This window comes from Gorilla gorilla, chromosome 4, assembly GCF_029281585.2.
Source record: "Gorilla gorilla gorilla isolate KB3781 chromosome 4, NHGRI_mGorGor1-v2.1_pri, whole genome shotgun sequence".
In the NCBI taxonomy this organism is placed as follows: domain Eukaryota; kingdom Metazoa; phylum Chordata; class Mammalia; order Primates; family Hominidae; genus Gorilla; species Gorilla gorilla.
In genome coordinates this window covers 155,591,504-155,613,133 of record NC_073228.2, presented here as the reverse complement: position 1 = coordinate 155,613,133, position 21,630 = coordinate 155,591,504, and the positions used below count along the sequence as shown (strand labels likewise).

Genomic DNA, 21,630 nt, shown 5'->3' with positions numbered 1-21,630 from the left:
CGCTGAGGCAGGAGAATAACTTGAACTCAGGAGATGGTAGTTGCAGTGAGCCAAGATCATGCCAATACACTCCAGCCTGGGCAACAGAGCAAGACTCCATCTCAAAAAAAAAAAAAAAAAAAAAGAAAGTTTTCATACTGCTCACCACAGCACGATGAGCTACGTCTAATTATTATCTTTATTTTACAAGAGAAGAGACAGAGTCAGAGAGATTAAATGCCTGAAACAGCAAGGAACTGAACGCAGGTTTGTCTGGGTTGTCTCATTAAACACATCTTTAGAAACCTGAAGCCCCAGGGGTACAGAGAACAAAGGAGGAAGAGGACAGCATGGCAGATGTTCCCTGACCATTGGCTGCTATGTTGGGAGTCCACTAAAGAGTGCTGGGGACTATGATGGCTTCTAAGATGATCACTGTCCCCTCACATGGCAGAAGGGCAAAAAAGGCTTACGGTACTCCCTTCAACATCTTTTATAAATTCTCTAATCCCTTCCATGAGGGTTCTTCCCTCATTACTTAATCACTTCCCGAAGGCCCCACTCCTTAATACTATCACATTGGCAATTAGGTTTCAACATACGAATTTTGGTGGGACACTTTCAGATCAGTGCCATTCTATATGGTGACTCTTCCTCAAACCAGGTGCTTGAGCAAAACTAATTTGCACAGAGCCACTCCTCCAGCTTCAACCCACTCAGCCAGTTATGGGCATATCACAGGAGAAATAAATCTTCGTCGTTTTAAGCCATTGAGGCTTTGGGATTGTTTGTTACTACAATATTACTTGGCCTATCCTGTCAGTTATAGACATGTTTCCAGATCTTTCAGTTTTTCAGGAAATATTAAAACTCTAGGTTATGTGACTCAGTGTTCTTTTTTTAAAACATTTACTAATAGTACGAAAACTTTCGGTCTTGCTTAAAAAATACAATGGAAATATTCTGAGGACTTTAACTGAATAGGTTTCACCCTTTTTATTATCATTATTATTATTGAGACAGAGTTTCGCTCTGTTGCCCAGGCTTGAGTGCAGTAGCGCGATCTCGGCTCACTGCAACCTCCACCTCTGGGGTTCAAGCGATTCTCCTGCCTCAGCCTCCCAAGTAGCTGGGATCACAGGCACCCACCACAATGCCCAGCTAATTTTTGTACTTTTAGTAGAGACGGGGTTTCGCCATGTTGGCCAGGTTGGTCTTGAACTCCTGACCTCAAGTAATCCGCCTGCCTCTGCCTCCCAAAGTGCTGGGATTACAGGTGTGAGCCACTGCACCCGCCCATCACCCTTTTTAAAAACTTCTTTAGGCCAGGTGCAATGGCTCATGCCTGTAATCCCAGCACTTTGAGAGGCCGAGGCAGGAGGATTGCTTATGAGAGCAACCTGGTCAACATGCCAAGACCCCATCTCTACAAAAACATCCAAAAAAATAGCTGGGTGTGGGGACATGCTCCTGTGGTCCCAGCTACTCAGGAGGCTGAGGTCAGGGGATCCCCTGAGCCCAGGAGGTCACAGCTGCAGTGTGCCATGTTCACGCTACTGCACTCCAGCCTAGGTGACACAGCAATACCCTTTCTCAAAAAATAAAAATTAAAAACTATTTAGAATTTTTATTTTTAAAAATGTTTTTCCTAGTCTTGTAATAAGAAAGCAACTAATTTTACATGTCAGTCTAGAAATAAATAAATTATTTATTTTTATTTTGAGACAGGGTCTTGCTGTCACACAGGCTGGAGTGTGGTGGCACGATCACGGCTCAGTGCAGCCTTGACCTCCTGGGCTCAAGTGATCTTCCCACCTCCGCCTCCCAAGTAGCTGGGAGTACAGGTGCACAACACCATGTCCAACTAATTTTTAAATTTTTTGTAGAGACGAAATCTCGCTATATTGCCAGGCTGGACTTGAAGCAATTCTCCTGCCTGGGACTCCTAAAGTGTTGGGATTACAAGCATGAGCCACCATGCTCTATTTTTTAATTGTGGTAAAACATACAGAATATAAAATTCCTCTTTCTAACCATTTTTAAGTGTATAATTCAGTGGCATTAAATATATTCACAATGTTGTACAAGCATACTCAGAGTCCTTAACTGTTGTCAACTAATCAAAAAATATTTTGAATACTTTAGGGACTGAATAAAATGTGTCTGTAGACCCAGTTCTGCCAGCATGCGGCTCTGCAGGACACCATGCTCCCTCTCCCAAGCCTGCAGTCCACGCTCCCTCAGCTTCCACTTCATAGCCCTTCTCTTCTCATGCATGCCTTGGCTGCTCTGAGGGCCCTTTCAGCTCAGAATCTTTGGTCCCAGATAAAGGGTCCGTTGGTGGATAAAGCAGTGAGGCAAGTAGTGTATACCTGTGTTATGATACAAAAAAACAGACACTTGGTTTCCTGCGGTGGGGATATCGGGGAGCAGGCAGCAGCTACAAAACCTTTCTTTGCAAAGAATTAAACTCCTCAGCATCTGTCAAAGAAAGGGTCATCCCAGGAGGCTGGGTCTAGAAGTAGATTATACCAGGAAGAACCCACCATCTATACATGCCTACAGTGTGCACATTCCTGTCCTTGCAACAACACTGTCAGCCAGAAAGCAGGGATTCTATATGCCCATTTCCCAGGCTCACTGGCTTAGTGATGGCTCATTGCCTATAATCCCAGCACTTTGGGAGGCCAAAGTGGGCGGATCACGAGGTCAGGAATTCGAGACCAGCCTGGCCAACATGGTGAAACCCTGTCTCTACTAAAAATACTAAAAATACAAAAATTAGCCGGGCATGGTGGTGGGCGCCTATAATCCCAGCTACTTGGGAGGCTGAGGCAGGAGAGTTGCTTGAACCCAGGAGGCAGACGTTGCAGTGAGCCAAGATCGCGTCACTGCACTCCAGCCTGGGCGACAGAGCAAGACTCCATCTCGGGCAAAAAAAAAAAAAAAAAAAAAGCAAAGAAAGAAAAGGATTGATATGTACTATTAAGGAATAATCTTTTTTTTTTTTTTAAATACAGGGTCATATTCTGTCACCCAGGCTGGAGTGCAGTGGTGTACTTATGGCTCAATGCAGCCTTGACCTCCTGAGCTCAAGTGATGCTCCCACCTCAGTCTCCTGAGTAGCTGGGACCACAGGCATATGCCACCACACCCGGCTAATTTTTGTATTTTTTGTAGAGCCAGGGTTTCACCATGTTTCTTAGTCTGGTCTCAAACTCCTGGGCTCAAGTGATCCTCCCACTTAGGCCTCTCAAAGCAATGGGATTACAGGTATGAGCCACTGCATCTGGACCAGGAATAATCTCTAAGATATTTTATAAAGTGAGAAAAGCAGGATGCAAAACTGCGTATAGTATGCCTTTTGTTTAAGAAGGAGAGGTCAAGGTAGGAGGAAGACCTACTTTTCACTGTACGCTACTTTGTGTTATTTGAAAATTAAACAGTAGGCACATTGGGATTCCACCTGCAAATCCTACACTTATCCAAGATAACTTATAGTAACATTGGCTGTGGTTCATTTCATGCTTATTTTAATGTAAATACACGGAATGTATGTATGTATTTATGCAGGAACTACAGTCTGGCATATTTTCTTCTCCTCTTTAATAGGTCTTTATTTGTGATCTTTAACAGATCTTTATAAAGCTGTCTTCTCTTTAAATTGCTGTCTCTAGGCTTAGCCATACCCCAAACCCATACCCCTAATTCTCTAAAACATGCCATGGGTGGTTCGCCCTGTGCACTGTTGCCTTTGGGAAGGATTTCCTTCCCTCATGTCCACTCTCCGCCTTCCCTCATGGCAATCTAGCTATCCCTAGCCCCAGGGCACAGTTGTACCCAGGACTACCAAGATGCTAAGCCTTGCCCGTACGGGACCTAATGTGCCAGTACCGTCTTTCCCTCTCCTCCTCGCCCCCTTCCCTTCCATCTTTAGGGAATTCCTGGCAGGTTGGGTAGGGGATGAATGGTTCAGGAGTATCTTGTGAGCAGCGGAAGACCCAGTGCCAGGGAGGCCAACAGAGGGCCTAGCAATTAGAGAATACTTATATATATTTTTGGTGCCTACCATGTGCCAAGCAATGTGCTAATAAGTTTGCATACATTACATGTATTCCAACAATACTGCAAAGTAGGTTTCTTGGAGGGAACCATGTGTCCTTGTTTGCCTGAAACAGTCATGGTGTTTGCCTGTTGTCCTGGCAAAATTATTAATAGCATCTCCTTTCTCTAGCAAAAGGTTAAGATAAAAAATTGTATAGTGACCTTAACTGTCCCCATCTTATACGTGAGGATATTGAGGCTTAGAGAGGTAAGTTCATCTGCCCAGGGTCACATGGCTAATAAATGATAGGGCTGAGATTAAAACTCTAGTCAGTATGGCTCTGCTAGGGACTGAACTCTGACATGGACATGAATTGTGTCCCCGCAAATTCCTATGTTGATACCCTAACCCCCAATGCGACTGTATTTAGAGACAAAGCCTGTAACAGGGCGATAAAGGCTAACCGAGGTCCAGATTATTGCCTTCTCCCCAGGCCGCCTCTCTTCCACAACCGCCCCCACCCCACTGCAGTCAGGGCCCTTCCTCCTCTGTCACGACAGCTCTGCTAACCCTGCACTATCACTGCCTGCGTCCTTCGCAGCCTCCTGCTGCTGCTTCTCCCCCGCTGCGTCCTCGTTGGCTGGCGCTCAATAAAAATTGACTCGGTGAATAAATGAGCGAAACTGTCCTTTTAGGGATGGATGGATGTCCTGTTCAAGGCGGTGCCCTTCTCTGGCATTCCCTAACACAAGCTTGACCCGAAGTAGGCGTTCTGAAAAAGGCCGACAGTCGATGGAGGCCAACGCAGCGCCCCTCTCACCTCCTCTCTTCGTCCAGGCCGGGTGACTACGGGCCCGGCCCGCGGCAAGGAGGCGGCGCGGCCGGCCGGGATCAGGACTGGACGGGGCGGGGCCTCCCTCGCGGCCCGGCCCGGAGTGGGAGGGGCCTCCGGGACCAGGCCTCTAGCGCGCACTCTCGGAAGCGCAGCCGAACCCGCCCTCCGAATCCAGAGAGGCGCGGCTGCCACCGCCGCCACACCGCCGCTGCCTCAGTCATGCCGGTGAGTGGTTGCGCCGTCCCCGCCACGCAGACTTGCAGTCCCGGGTTGCTTCTCGGCTGCACAGCCGCTTGACCGGATGCTGATCTTGAAGGGCTCAGGCGGCGGCCGGAGCCGCTGTTGTCCCCTAGCTTACCCCACCCAGCCCCCAGCTTTTGCGACCCTTCAGAAAATGGGATCCGAAGGGAGTTTAATCTGGGAGCCAGGCTTCAAAACGTCGGAGCTGGAAGGCCTCCAGGGGCGACAAGCCCACACCTTCCCTGCGTACACGGAGAAACAGAACCAGAGAGGGGGCAGGGGGTGGGGGAGTTGGTGGCCAGCGGGAACTGAGACGCCTAGTCCCTGAGCCTTCTTCCTGGCTGCCCTGCCCGCGGAGCTGGCCTGAAGGAGGGCGGTGGGGGAGGCTCTGGACAAGGGAGTGGACCCGGTTATTTCCTCACGGACCGGGCAGGTTTTCAGAGGTTCATGCTTTTCTTCATTTCCCTGCCCACTCTGGCCTACTTTTCAGATCAACTCTGGGCGACACTGAATGGAGACACTTTCTCAGCCTGAACCCATAAGCCCCAGAGAGGTTCAGGAACCGCCCCCCCGCACAGTCACCAGTTGCTCAGTGGCTGTGTCTGGGAAGTCAGTCTTAGCCTGCCTTTGCAGATCACTCAGTCTTATCACATATATTGTTGCTCGTGGCCTCGTTTTTTATATAAAGAATTGAGGCCTTTGGCAGATAAAAATATAAAAAGCCCAGTAACTTATTCCAGGTCGTGTTGAAGTTGGCAGAGCCAGGATTCAGCTCCTTATCCTTAGGCTCCCCATCTCTCCAGGCCTGACCACATGGGAGGTGCCAGGCAAAAGCAGTCACACCGGCTTGGGAAGATGCTCTGATCTCAGTTGCATCTTGGTTAGGGTCATGTGGTGTTTAGCATTTTCTTCAGGGTGCCTAATTCATGGTTCTGGGCCAGGTGGATACCCAGAGGTATCCCACAGTTGCCATGTGTCTTTGCATCCTGTCTTTAGGGAGCTGGCAGGTGAGCCAGAGGCCCCCCTGGGCAGAGCCACTGACATCTCAGGTGTCATTTCCCATGGGTCTTGCCAGGTGCCTTGAGACAAATCCTCCAACAACAAAGTATGGATAAGGAATATGATAGAATCAGCCCTACCAGTTGAGCAAGTCAGCCTGTGGCAATGGTAGAAGACAGTATTAATTGCCCTGGGGCTTGGGGAGTGAAGGCCACCAGGATTTTTTGTGGGGGGTGGCAATGAGGAAAAGGCTAGCTTGATCATCACTGTATTCTGTATCTTCTGGGGATTTAGACAAAAAACCCTCTGGAGCAGATGATGGGAATGAGGAGGGCACTTGGCACCATGTACCACAAGATAACAGCTGAAGGAAGGAGGGTGTTAGTCAAGGGATTTCCTCAAAACTGGAAAGGGAAGAAAAAAATATATCTATATACACATACTGGAAGGGGAAGAGTGTGTTACCTGAGAGTTTTCTCAGACAAATGCCCGAGAGCACAGGGTTTGGAATCCCAGAAACCTCTGAAAATCTGTGCCCCAGCTTGCCAACTGGGTGACCTCAGGCAAGTTACTTTATCTCACTGCCTTGATTTCCTCATCTGTAAAATAGGGACAAAAACTTTGACCTCACAGGACTGTTGTTAGTATTAACTGGAAAAATGCCAGTAAAATATGTCACACAGCCACTGATATATCTAGTCCCCAAGAAATGGTAGCTCCTGTGTAGACGTAGGACAAGTGGGCTAGAGCTATAGGCAGGTGAGGCCGGGCATGGTGGCTCACGCCTGTAATCCCAGCACTTTGGGAGGCCCAGGCAGGCAGATCACTTTAATGCAGGAGCAGGCAGATCACTTTAATGCAGGAGCTTGAGACCAACTTTGGCAACATGACGAAACCCTGGCTCTACAAAAAATACAAAAAATTAGCCAGACGTGGTGTCCCGTGCCTATAGTCCCAGCTACTTGGGAGGCTGAGGTGGGAGGATTGCTGGAGCCTGGGAGGTTGAGGCTGCAGTGAGCCGTGATCATGCCACTGCATTCCAGCTTGGGTGACAGAGTGAAAGTGAAACCCTGTCTCAAAAGAAAAAAAAAAAAGAAAAGGAAGGAAGGAGAGAGAAATAAAAGAAAGAAAGAAAGAAGAGAAGAGAAGAGAAAACTATAGGCAGGCAGCTTTCAATCCCATTTTAACAAGATCTCAGTGGTTAAGCATTGAGGTTTTTTAGGCTGACTATGTTCAATTCAGGCCCTACTCAGCCGAATCACCGTGAGTGTGTGAACTAACCCCTAAATCTCAGTTTCCTCATCGGTCAAGAAGGGATAATAATAGGCCAGGTGCAGCGGCTAATGCCTGTAATCCCAGCACTTTGGGAGGCTAAGGCAGGCAGATCACGAAGTCAGGACTTCGAGACCAGCCTGGCCAACATGGTGAAACCCCGTCTCTACTAAAAATACAAAAAAATTAGCCGGGCATGGTGGCGGACGCCTGTAGTCCCAGCTACTCGGGAGTCTGAGGCAGGAGAATCGCTTGAACCCAGGAGGCGGAGGTTGCAGTGAGCTGAGATCGTGCCACTGCACTGCAGCCTGGGTGACACTGTGAGACTCAGTCTCAAAAAAAAAAAAAAAAAAGAATCATCCCACTTACTGACTTTGAAAACCTACTTTAAACCTACTGGCTTTTAAAATCTACCCATTTTATAAGTGTTTATAAAAGACCCCAGAGGCCATGAGGAACTAGAACTACCCAGTTATGCATCTGGTGGTAGAGCCAATCTTGAGATTCTCGTATAAAGAAGTGATTACTCTGTCCATGAAATAAATTTTCCATCACCCTCAAATTTATTTTTGCCCCTCAGAGGTGGAGGAGGAGAGCACTGAACTGTAATGTTTATACCCAGAAGCTGGTTTCTGGCTTCTGACCTTTATACTGTGGGGGATGGGACCTACTCCCTGTAGTCAGCGACAGAAAGTTTCAGGTATCTGTTGACTTTAGGTCCTTGGGCAGCAAAAAAACTGTGCTCCCTAAAAATGTGTTTCTAGTTTCAGAGCTTCTGCTGAGAGTCAGGGTTATGAGGGCTGGCGGTGTACTTTGCTTTTCCAGAACCAGCAAGATTTCCCTGGAGCGAAGAAAGCCTAGGTTCATATTCCATACTCAGTAGTTATTTGCCACATGACTGCAAGCTACCTAGTGAACTCTTGGGAACTTCACTTTCCTCCTGAGTGAAATAAGATAAATAGCTCTCTTTCCAGGCTCAGTGAGGACTAACTTAGATACTGTATAAAGAGAATTTGACATGTAATAGACAATCAGTAGATTTAGCTCTTATGTTGATCTTGCAAACCCTTCAAAGCTTTGGCTCAGTATATGAGTACAAACCATAGATGAACTGATTTTCTGCTGGTTATCCTAGAGCAACACTCAGCAAACTTTTTTTTTTACATGGCCCAGATAGTAAACATTTTAGTCTTCACAAACCATAGGGTCTCTGGTACAGCTACTGAACTCTGCCATTCTAGTGCAAAAGTAAACAAATGAGTTTGGCTGTAGTTTTTTGTTTTTGTGTTTCTTTTTTTTTTTTTTTTTTTTGGACAGAGTCTCGCTCTCTCGCCAGGCTGGAGTGCAATGGCATGGTCTTGGCTCACTGCAACCTCCGCCTCCTGGGTCAAGCAATTCTCCTGCCTCAGCCTCTTGAGTAGCTGGGACTACAGGCGCATGCCACCACTACCAGCTAATTTTTGTATTTTTAGTAGAGACGGGGTTTCACCATGTTGGCCAGAATGGTCTCCATCTCTTGACCTCGTGATCCTCCCGCCTCGGCCTCCCAAAAGTGCTGGGATTACAGGCATGAGCCACCACACCTGGCCCGATTTGGGCTATGTTTTAACAAAACTCTTTGTAAAACAGGTAGCTTGTAGTGTGCCAATCCATGTTCCAGAGCATCATCATTTTTTTTTCCAAAACAATTTTTTTCTTTTAAATTAAATGGAGCCATGATCTCATTGTATTGCCCAGGCTAGTCTCAAACTCCTGGGTTCAAGTGATTTTCCTGCCTCAGCCTCCTAAGTAGCTGGGATTACAGGCACCTGCCACCATGCCTGGCTAATTTTTTTTCTATTTTTAGTAGAGAAACAGGTTTTGCCATGTTGGCCAGACTGGTCTCAAACTTCTGACCTCAGGTGATCCGCCTGCCACAGCCTCCCAAAGTGTTGAGATTATAGGCATGAGCCACATTGCCCAGCCTAAAAAAACTTTTTAATAGAGGAGAGCATCATCTCAGACTGTAATGTGGGGAGGAATGACTTGGGTGTCTTGTTAAAATGAGGATTCTGATTCCGGACTTCTGGGAAGGGACCTGAGATTCTGCATTTCTGACAGGCTCTCAGGTGATGCTCATATTGTTGGGCTGAGGACCACATTTTAAAGACAAGATTTTGTAATACCTACTACAAATCCTTCTTTCCAGAATTTGTTATTGTTGCTGTCTGTGAATAGTCAGGAAACAAGATGAAAAAATCAGAGATGTTTAGAAGAAAGGAAAGACTGACTATTTTCTTTAAGGCAGATTTTGCAGATTTGGCCGTAATAAAAGGAGTGGTTTACTAGTCACAAAGTTCAAACAGTCTGCACTGGAAAATCGAGCTGCTTAATTCTTGGTCTTCGTTTCCTCTGTAGAGCACAGTGACAATCCAGACTCAGCGGTGTTTAGAGACTTGGAAAGAGTTTGAGAAGCCACTTAGCCACTTTATTTTCAGGTTTGTAGTTTTGCCTCCCGGTCTCTCCCCAGTAGGTTAAAAATGGGGAGTGGCAGGGCCCACTCCACATCCACAGAGTCAGTTGAGGCAGGTGTCTGGGAGTTGCACTTTCCACAAGGTCCCCAGATTCTTCCTATGCACACTAAAGTTGAAAAAAATTGAGTTAGCTAATACCCTTTTGGTATAGATTAGGGAACTGGAGCCCTTCTGGAGCAGAGATTTTGCCTGTGGTTTTCTAGCAAGATATATCACTACACCCAGGATTCCAACTGAGGTAATAGACTTGAAATATTTTGAAGTGCTCCATGAAAAATGTAGCCATTGATTTTTGAAGGGAAACAGGAGAGACAAATGGAAGAAATTAATGATCCAATAGCTAACCTTTTACCCAACGGAACCTAGTACTAGGCTCTAATTTCCTTAATGTGTTAGTTATCTATTGCTCCTTAGTAATTATCCCAAAACTTTGTAGTATAAAACAACAAATATATTTATAGTAACTCACACAGTTTCTGAGAGTCAGGAATTTGGGAACAGCTTGGCCTAGTGGCTCCAGCTCAGAGGCTCTCATAAAGTTGCAGTGAGATGTTGGCTGGAGCTGCATTCATCTGAAGGCTTGACTGGAGCTGGAGAATCCACTTCCAAGATGGCTCACCTCACATGCTTGTTAGCTCGAGGGTTCAGTCTCTCACTTTGTGGACCTCTCCTTGTGGTTGCTTGAATATCTTTGTAATTTAGTAGCTGACTTCCTCTAGTGCAAGTGACCCCAGAAATGGAGCAAGACAGAAGTCACAGTGTCTTTTATGACATTGTGATAGCTTCAGAAGCCACATAACCTCACTTCAAGCCATATTCTATAAGACACACAGACCAACCCAAGACATTTGGAATGGGATTACTCAAGGGCATAAATACCAGAGGCAGAGATCATTGAGGCCATCTTGGATGCTGGCTACCGCACTTAAAATCCTGTGTTCATCCCATTCACAAATCTAGAGAGGGACTCTTACCCTCAATTTTCAGATGTGGAAACTAAGGCACAGAGAAGTAACATATTGATGATCATGCAACTAGTAGTGCCAGAGCTGGTATCTGAAGCCATATTTATCTGATTTCAGATGGTCTCATTTCCAGAGATTTTAAAATAAAGTATTGGTATAAGTAATCCTTGTGCAAAAGCAAAGCAAAAGATCCAGAAGTTCAAACCAGCCATGTCAATTATCCATTGACTCAAAAATATGTTTTAAGCACCTACTCTGTCCAGGCACTGTTCCAAGTATTAGGAATCCAGTAGTGAACTGAACAAAACCTCTGTCTTCTGGGAGCTTACCTTCAGACCCTTGATCTGTTAGATATCCTAGAGACTGTAGAATGTAGAGCTTACATGAAGACTAGGAGCCGGGGATCCCTTCCTGCCTGGCCTCCAACCCACTGGGGAACCCAGGCAATCCTTTCTTTCCCTGGACCCAGATGCTGCCTCTGAGAATGCAGCCCTTGGATGAAAGCAGAATCACCTGGGGTAATGAGTAGACATAACAGATTCCCCAGCCCAGACTTGCTGACCAGAACCTGTAGTTTTTGCAAGCTGTAGGTGACTCTAGTGCAGAAAATAATTTTCTGGTTCATAAGTGGGCCCACCAGATGAGCATTGCTCAGAGTATGGGGGCCCATCCCTGTCAGAGTTATTGGTGGCCCTGAGACAAAGCTCATAGCTCAAGAATCAGTGTTTTGAAGGTAGGACTAGGAAAAAGCATTTTAAACTAGATCTCCAGGTGATTCTATTCACTATGTGCCAGACACTGCTAAAGGATTTATAGGGATGATTCCATTGACTACAACTTGTGAGGTAGAAACTCTTAGCTACTCTATAGTTGAAGAGACGGGCTCAGAAACAGGCTTCTGATGAGTCTGATGCCAACCAGGTCCTGCCCAGTCTCTCTGTCTTGTGTCTTGACCCTGAGTGGGCCTGTCTGCTGGCACTGTGTGGGGGTCACTCTACAGGGCTCGGGTCATGGTCCCCCTGTGTTTGTTTCAGAAGCACGAGTTCTCTGTGGACATGACCTGTGGAGGCTGTGCTGAAGCTGTCTCTCGGGTCCTCAATAAGCTTGGAGGTGAGTGAGTGGCCCTGAGTTGGGTGCACTTATGCCATGTTCAGATGCATGCAGATGTTGCAGGAGAGACTTAGGGTTAAGCTGATCATAACAGTAAAACTAAAATATATTGAGTACTTAGCATGTGCCAACTACTCTTGTTATTTTCTTAGTGGCTTATGTGGATCACATCATTTAATCCTCACCACGGCCATTTCAGATAGTTTTTTTTGACTAGCTCCATGTTAAACAGGAGACAGCTGAAGTTCAGAAACATTAAGTAACTTATCTGGGATCACATGGTCAGTAAATAGCAGAGCTGGGATTTAGCCAAATTAACTAGTACTGCCAGGAGTAGTTCTGGAGCCATGGCAGTATTAGTTAATATGTTGGTCATCTCCAGTGTGTACTGCATGACACATCTGAGTGTCATTTTCTATTGATTTTTTTTTTTTTTTTTTTTTTTGAGACAGAGTTTCGCTCTTCTTGCTCAGCCTGGAGTGCAATGGTGCAATCTCGGCTTGTCGCAACCTCCGCCTCCCAGGTTCAAGCAATTCTCTTGCCTCAGCCTTCCAAGTAGCTGGGATTACAGGCATGCACCACCACGCCTGGCTCATTTTGTATTTTCAGTACAGACGGGGTTTCTCCATGTTGGTCAGGCTGGTCTCGAATGCCTGACCTCAGGTGATCTGCCCGCCTTGGCCTCCCAAAGTGCTGGGATTACAGGCGCGAGCCACCCTGCGCAGCCTCTATTAAGATTTTTTAAATGGGGCTGGGCACGGTGGCTCACACCTGTGATCCCAGCATTTCGGAAGGCTGAGGCGGGCGGATTGCCTGAGCTCAGGAGTTCCCGAGACCAGCCTGGGCAACATGGTAAAATGCCATCTCTACAAAAAATACCAAAAAAATTAGCCAGGCATGGTGTTACATGCCTGTACTCCCAGCTAATTTGGGGGGCTGAGGTGGGAAGATCGCTTGAGCCCGGGAGGTTAAGGCCGCAGTGAGCCTAGATCGTGCCACTGCACTGCAGTGGGGGCAACAGAGCAAGACCCTGTCTCCAAAAAAAAAAAAAGAAAGAAAAAAAGGAAAGATTTAAAAAAAGGTAAAAATTTTTTAAATTTTGTCTTTTTCTGTTTCTTTACTTCAAAAAAAAATTTTTAATTAATTTTGAATCACTCACATGCAGATTTTTTTTTTTTTTTGAGATGAAGTCTCACTCTGTTTGTTGCCCAGGCTGGAGTGCAGTGGCATGATCTCAGCTCATTGCAGCCTCTGCCTCCTGGGTTCAGGCGATTTCCAGTGAATTTTTGTACTTTTCATAGATACGGGGTTTCACCATGTTGGCCAGGCTGGTCTTGAACTCTTGACCTCAAGTAATCCGCCCGCTTTGGTCTCCCAAAGTGCTAGGGTTACAGGCATGAGCCACCGCACCTGGCCACATGCAGATATTCTTAAAGCACCTCTTTTGAACAATCAGTCTCATCCAGCCTTGTCATTTTACAGCTGGGGAAACTGAGGCCCAGAGAGGACTGGGATCTGGTCCTGGGACTGAGTGAGGTAATAACTGAGTTGTGATCAGAGTTTTGGCAATGCCAGTGCTCAGTCAGCCTTCTAAGATTTTTTCTTTTCTTTTTCTTCCACATGAACTATCACACAATCTTCTAAAATTTTCTTTTTTAAAACCCTAAATAATAATGACATTAAGTTTTCAAATGGCTTCCACATGGATGTGATCTCATTAGCAGTCCTCTGAGCTGTACTTTCCATCTTTGGAATGGGGATGTTGATGCCAGTGTCCAGGAGGTTAAGTGACTTGCCCATAGTCCCGCAGCAAGTCAGTGGCTGGCCTCTAGCCCTGTAAACTGGGATCTTAATCTGAAAGAAACTGAAACAGTGGAAAGAACCTAGCTGCTGACTTGTCATGTGACTGTGGGCCCTTCTTTCTCGGGCCTAGGTTTCCCCAGCTGTGGTATGGGAATGTATATCTTGTATGTCTGTATCAGCTTTTGCCGTTGATGATGCCTTTTTTTTTTTTTTTGGAGATGGAGTTTTGCTCTTTCACCCAGGCTAGAGTGAAGTGGCATGATCTCTGCTCACTGCAACCTGCTCCACTCTGCCCCGGGTTCAAGCGATTCTCCTGCCTCAGCCTCCCAAGTAGCTGGGATTATAGGTGCCTGCCACCACGCCTGGCTAATTTTTTTTTTTTTTTTTTTTTTTTCTGAGGCAGAATTTCGCTCTTGTTGCCCAGGCTAGAGTGCAATGGCGTGATCTCAGCCCACTGCAACCTCCACCTCCCGGGTTCAAGCGATTCTCCTGCCTCAGCCTCCTGAGTAGCTGGGATTACAGGCGCAGGCCACCATGCCCGGCTAATTTTGTATTTTTAGTAGAGACGGGGTTTCTCCATCTTGGCCAGGCTGGTCTCAAACTCCTGACCTCAGGTGACCTGCCCACCTTGGTCCCCCAAAGTGCTGGGATTACAGGCGTGAGCCACCGCGCCCAGCCTGTTGATGCTTTAAAAATGAAACTGTACAGGAGCTCCTCAAATACAAAGCAGCAGGCTCTGGATGAAGTGGGGATGGGCCTAATTTCGTCTGACAGCTCAAAGACACCTACCCATCCCGGGAACTTCATCCAGGCTGGAGTGCAGTGGCGCAGTCTTGGCTCACTGCAGCCTCAACTTCCCAGGCTCAAGCCATCCTCCCACCTCAGCCTCCTGAGTAGCTGGGACTACAGGACCACACCTGGCTATTTTTTTGTTTTTGTTTTTGTTTTTTGTAGAGACAGGGTCTTGCTTTGTTATGCAGGCTGGGAAACCATATGTTTTGTTTGTTTGTTTGTTTGTTTGTTTGTTTTGAGAGGGAGTCTCACTCTGTCTCCCAGGCTGGAGTGCAGTGGCGTGATCTTGGCTCACTGCAACCTCTGCCTCCCAGGTTCAAGTGATTCTCCTGCCCCAGCCTCCCGAGAAGCTGGGATTACAGGCACATGCCACCATACTGAGCTAATTTTTGTATTTTTAGTAGAGATGGGGTTTTGCCACGTTAGCCAGGCTGGTTTTGAACTCCTGACCTCAAGTGATCCACTCGCCTCAGCCTCCCAAAGTGCTGGGATTACAGGCATGAGCCACCACGCCTGGCCAACCATATGATTTTTAAGGCCCCTTGCTGGAAGATCTGCCTTTGAGGTTCGGCAGGTTTCTCCCCATCTTTTCCTACTGTCCCTACTTGGGTGGCCTCTTGAGAAGGGTCAGGAGGGTTTTTTGAGTTGCTTATGGCCCTAAAAGAACAGTGGTAGGGCTGAGGAATCACAGACTAATGGCATCCTTGAGCTGGAAAGGCCACAGGAGCTGGCCAGCCCTGACTCCTTCATGTACAGATGAGGTAGCTGAGGCCTGTGAGAAGCAGGACCCTCCTCCCACCAACTCCCCGCCCATGGTCACCCAGCAAGTCAATGGTGAGGCCAGGCCTAGAACCTATCAAGAGTTTTCCTTTCTTTTTGCACTCTTTTGTCAGAGTAAAACTCTGGGTCCTCCCATGTGCTGCTGGGGAGCTGTAAATTGGCATAGCCATTTAGGAGGGTGATTTTGCAATGTCTATTAAACATTCAAAATGTGCCAAATATCTGTTGCCCCACAATTTCCATTCTGTGAATTCATGGTATAACAATATTTTTATAAGTGTTTTAAGACAAGTTCAAATATGTTTACTATAACATTGTGATAGTGGTGAAAAATTAGAAGCATCCTCAATGACCTTTAACAGTGGATTAATTAAGTGGATGTGTGGTACGTCCACACTGTGGAAGATTGTAGCTTTTAAAAAAAGAATAGGGCTGGGCACTGTGGCTCACGCCTATAGTCCCAACACTTTGGGAGGCCAGCGCAGGTGGATCACCTGAGATCAGGAATTCAAGACCAACCTGGCCAACATGGCGAAACCCCATCTCTACTAAAAATACAAAAATTAGCTCAGTGTGGTGGCTCATGCCTGTAATCCCAGCTACTCGGGAGGCTGGCTGAGGCAGAAGAATCGCTTGAACCCGGGAGGCAGAGGCTACAATAAGCTGAGATCGTGCCACTGCACTCCAGCCTGGGTGACACAGCAAGACTCTGTGTCCAAAAAAAAAAAAAAAAAAAAAAAAAGGACCGGGTGCAGTGGCTCACACCTGTAGTCCCAGCACTTTGGGAAGCCAAGGCAGGCAGATCGCTTGAGCCCAGAAGTTCAAGACCAGCCTGGGCAATATGCGAAACTCTGTCTCTACATAAAATACAAAACTTAACCAGGCGTAGTGGCATGTGCCTGTAGTCACAACAACTTGGGAGGCTGAGAAGGGAGGATCACCTGAGCCCGGGTATTCAAGGATACAGTGATTTGTGATTGTGCCACTGCACTCCAGCCTGTATAACACAGTGAGACCCTGTCTCTAAATAAATACATAAATAAATAAATAAAAATGAATAAAAGAGAAAAGTAAAATATTAGCAAGACCTGTTTATATAGTGTGATGCGATTTGGAGGAATTATTTTTCATTTGTCTATCTGGGACAAAGTCTAGATAGAAGCCAGACTATTCACAGTGATCTCTAGGGGCAGGATCAGTAGGGGGCCTTACTGCTTCTACTTTTATTTAGAAATGTTTGCTTTTTTGAAGAAAAAAAAAAAGGTGTCTATATTACTTTTGCAATTAAAAAAAAAAGGTGGCTGGGCACGGTGGCTCATGCCTATAATCCCAGCACTTTGGGAGGCCAAGGCGGGCAGATCACTTGAGATCAGGAGTTTGAGACCAGCCTGGGCAACATGACAAAACCCTGTCTCTACTAAAAATACAAAAATTAACCAGGTGTGGTGGCATACGCCTGTAATCCCAGCTGCTCCAAAGGCTGAGGCATGAGAATCACTTGAACCCAGGAGGTGGAGGTTGCAGTGAGCTGAGATCATGCCACTGCACTCCAGCCTGGGCAACAGAGTGAGTCTCTGTCTCAGAAAGCCCTAGTATAGAACAGAGATCAGCACATGGGCCAAATCCTGCTCACAGCCTGTTTTTGTATGTTCAGGAATAGAGTTATAAAAAAATACACAGAATATACAACAGAGTCTATATGTGACCCACAATGCCTAAAACATTTGCTTTCTGGCCCGTTACAGAAGAAGTTTGCCAATCCCTGCTCTAGAGGAAAGGGCAAGGGTGGTTGTGAGTAGTAATTTAGAGCCTGAACTCTTCCTTGCTGTAACTGGGAGGGTCTGTGCTTCCTCTCCCCATACCCCATTTCCTCTTCCTGCAGGAGTTAAGTATGACATTGACCTGCCCAACAAGAAGGTCTGCATTGAATCTGAGCACAGCATGGACACTCTGCTTGCAACCCTGAAGAAAACAGGAAAGACTGTTTCCTACCTTGGCCTTGAGTAGCAGGGGCCTGGTCCCCACAGCCCACAGGATGGACCAAAGGGGGCAGGTGAGTAAGGCCCCAGCACTTGCTGAACAAACCTACAGCTCACACCTCTCATCAGAGTGAACACCTTGGCCTTTGAGAGCTTGAATGGAGTGGGAGAGCCCTCTGGGTTCTTTCAATCCACTGTCCACCTTCTTTGGAGTGGTTACAAATATTTTATTATTGTCTAATGCAAATCACAAGTTCAGGAAATTCTTACAGACCCTGTGAGTGGACAGAGCACTGTGTAATGTCTCCCAGAGTCCTCTTTTGGACTTGAGGGTTGCAGTTCATGGTTAGCAGGGTTTAAGTTTACAGTATATGACCCTAAGCAGTGCATCTTTGACTTCTTTATTTGTTCATTGGTTTGAGACAGTGTTTCACTATGTGGCCCAGGCTGGAGGGTAGTAACTCTTCATAGGTGTGATCATAGTGCACTATAGCCTTTAACTCCTGGGCTCAAGTGATCCTCCTGCCTCAGCCTTCTAAGTAACTGGAACTATAGGTACATATCACCACACATGGCTCTGGCTTTGATAAACTGACTGTCTCATCAGAGTTGACACTTATGCCTTGGGCCTTGTTCTCCTGTGCCCTGACCAAGTGAGTTAATTCAGACTGTGCCGCTCTCTCTACTTGAAACTGTTGTCAGCTTCCTGAGCATGCCCTCTGTCCAGACTGGTACAAAAACAATAGCATGTTTGAGCTAGATGTTCCCTTCACTTTTATGTAATCCAGTGATGCAGTAAGGGGCACTGTGCCAGCACTCTTCGCTCTGGAACCAGGCAGACCTTACTCATTGATCCAGCCACAGTCTCAGCAGGGCACTCCTGGCTGCCACTGCCCATGTAGTGCATTTGACTCGTGAATTACAATGATCGCCACACCTCTGATGTGGTTTGGTGCCCTGACGTGACTGAGAAAAATGAGGCCAAGAGAGGGGAAGTGATTCAACCAAAGTCCCACCCTGGTGAGTAGCAGAGGCAGGAAGAAAGTCAGATATCCTGAATCGGAGTTCTGTAACTGTTACTGGTGGCATTGTCCCTGTGAATGGGCCCACAGAGACCCCCCGGACAGAGGCTAGCCACAACTGACTGGTAGGTCCTCTTTGAGGATAGCCTCCTTCCCAAAGGCATACATTTGGAACCTGAGTCATAGCAGTGTTCTGTGTATGTGGTAACATCACATGCAAGTCACAAGATGTCAGATGCATCTGTTTTCGTCATGCACTTTCCATCCATAGTTAGAACCCATATTCAGGAATGAACCCAGGATGAATAATGAGGAATCTAGGATTCTAATTCCAACTCTCCTCATTTCACACTGACTTTGGGGACTTTTTACATTACAGAGATTTGGTCTTCCCATCGGTAAAATGGGGCTAAAACCTCCAACCTGCTTTCCTGTCTTGTGGGGACTGCTGTGCAATCTCTCCACATATGAAAGCTTATCCTCTAGGGAAGTAAAACATCAGCGGTTTCCAGCATGTTGAAGAACAGTGTTTCTTACATCATTCCTCCACCCCTAGGGTTTTGTAGGGAGGGTGAGTGGATGGGGCTTTGGACCCTCCATAGCTCCCAAACAGTCCTGTGTCATATTGGGCTTCCTGTAAGACTGTATTTTATAAAAACGCTCTGTAACAAGAAGGAATGGAGGCAGAGAAGGAAAAAAATACTCTTCCTGAACTAGCTATATACATGGGGGAGCCCTAATGCACACATCTTGGATTAGAAACTCCAGGCCTGGGCATATGAATTTTTTTAACTAAAAAAGTAATATCTGTTGGATGTAAACCATGTGTAGCTTAATGTGTTTTTCTCATAGAAAACATGTTTTCTCATGTTATTTTATTGAGATGAAATTCACAAGACATAATAACTATTTTAACCCATTTATGCTGAATATTGCAGAGTTTTTTATGTGAAAAATCAAACCTTGGTGATGAACAGTAGGATATAAATAACTCCTGCAAGCTTAGCGTTCCAATAATGGAACACTAGGCATAAATGGGTTAAAGTCTATCATTCAGTGGCATTTGGTGTGTTCACAATGTTGTATGACCACCATCTCTCTCTAGTTTCAAAATTTTTTCATCATCTCAGAAACACACCCTGTATCCATTAAGAAGTCACTCCCCACTACCCATCTCTCCATCGCCTGGCAGCCATTAATTTGCTTTCTGCTACTCTGGATTTGCCTACCCTGGACATGTCATATAAAAAGAATTACATTATATGTGACCTTTTTGTGTCTGCCTTTTTCCATGTAGCATAATGTTTTCAAGATTCAGTCAAGTCATAGCATGTGTTGTAAATCATTCCTTCCAATACTTAATAATTTTCATGGTACTTTTAATCTATTTTAGATTTTTTATGATAGGAAGTTTCAAACATGTGTAAGTAGAGTAATAGAATGAATCCCCAAGTACCCGTCACTCAGATCCAACAGTTAGTATTTATTTCACCAAGGCCTGTTATTTTTTGATAAAAGTGCTCTGTGACAAGAAGGAATGAAGGAAGAGAAGGAAAAAAACTCTTCCAGAGCTATCTGTATCCACGTGGGGGAGCCCTAATGCACACATCTTGGATTAGAAACTCCACTGTCCTCATTGTTTCATCTGGGTGATGAAACACCCATATTATTTTGAAGCAAATTCTAGACATCATGCCCACTCCCTCCTGCCCAGATTATTCTGAAGCAAATTCTAGACATCATGCAATCTTACCTGTACATATTTCAGTAACCATGTATTGTTTGGAAAGGCTCCTGGAAATTCAGATGCACAGTGCTCAGTAAGAATCACCCAATAAGCCAGCTTTAGTCCACATGCTCAGGCAGCATGTCTTTGAAGTCTGTTTTAAGAGGCTCCTCAGTGACCGATTTGAAGCCAGGCTTGGGAACCTCAAAGATAGAGTGTTTATTGGTTTTGAAGTCACCTTGATCATCTGACTCTTGGCAGATTTATTTGCCATGATTTTGTTCATTGCCTTTCCAACCTGTAACAGGATAGAGAGTGCTGTTGACTGGGTATCCTGGCAGCCCTGGAAATTCCCCAGAAGAGGGCTTTGGCAGTGATTGGCTTAGCAAGGTTAATGCGTTCCAGCCAACCTAAGTATAACAGACTTCATGGGAGCAGTGTGCAGGGCTGGACACTGGGTCTCTAGTCCTGCTCCTGCATCTGCACCCTGCGTTTTCCACCTCACCCCTGCCTTTTAGTGCAAGACTCTTAGTGCACCCCTGCGTCACCCGTCTGTTAGTGCATTTATTGCCTTTGCAATATCGCTATGTCCACACCAGATGGCACCTTTGTTCCACCTAACTTTCCATCTTTCCTAGGATGTTGATCCTCCCGCTGGCTTCCAGACAGACCTGGGACTTGGCGGTCATGCCGAGTGATGGTGTTCCTGCGGAGACCCTCAGTTGTCCTATTCCTTCCTAGCTTCCCTGCAATAAAATCAAGCTGCTTTTGTTGGAGATGTTGTCTTGCCTGGTCTTGGTGTTGCTTGCTCACATGTAAGTGGTTATGCTTACTTGGGTTGGAGTTTTGAGAGTTCCCACCTGGGAGTCAGACACCCTGTAGATTCTGATTCTTTGCTGTGTGATCTTTAGGAAATCACTTCCCCTCTCTGGGCCTCATTTTTTCCTCACCTATAAAGTAGAGGCATTGACCCAGAACAGTGATCCCCTTTCTTTTCACCAGTTTCATAGACTCTATATTTTGAAAAAATTTGTCTATCAAGTGAATTGCACAAGAGATTATCAAATGTTAAACAAGTGGAATAATAGGAAGAGGCTGTGGAGACAAACTGCCTGGGATAGAGTTCAAGCTCCAGTACCTCCTAGCTGGGCCACTTAACCTCTCAGTGTCCACAGACAAAATGTGATGATAGCATCTACTGCAAATGGTGGTTGTGGGGATTAAATGAAATGAAACATGTAAATTAATTACAGCTGTGATTGCTGGTTAAAAAATCACTCAGAAAATATTAGTGATTCATTTTTGGCTTTTTGTTTGTTTGTTTTGAGATGGGGTTTCACTCTGTCACCCAGTCTGGAGTGCACTGGCGCAATCAGGGCTCACTGCAGTTTTGACCTCCCAGGCTCAAGCAATACTCCCACCTTAGCCTCTCAAGTAGCTGGCACTACAGGCACATGTCATCATGCCCAGTTAACCTTGTTTTTTTTTGAGTTTTTTTCTAGAAATGGGGTTTTGCTATGTTGCCCAGGTTGGTCTTGAACTCCTGAGCTCAAGCAATCCTCCTGCCTTG

The 21,630-nt window shown here is 46.0% G+C and overlaps 1 protein-coding gene across 1 annotated transcript; it reads left to right on the top strand.

The window, feature by feature from the left end:
- Positions 1-4,948: 4,948 nt before the first annotated feature.
- ATOX1 (antioxidant 1 copper chaperone) lies at positions 4,949-20,836 on the top strand. Its single transcript, XM_004042855.5, has 4 exons — positions 4,949-5,084; positions 11,883-11,958; positions 17,216-17,386; positions 20,699-20,836. Exons 1-3 carry the CDS (start codon positions 5,079-5,081, stop codon positions 17,338-17,340), a joined length of 207 nt encoding a protein of 68 aa, XP_004042903.1. The 5' UTR covers positions 4,949-5,078; the 3' UTR covers positions 17,341-17,386; positions 20,699-20,836.
- The last annotated feature ends 794 nt before the right edge of the window (positions 20,837-21,630 follow it).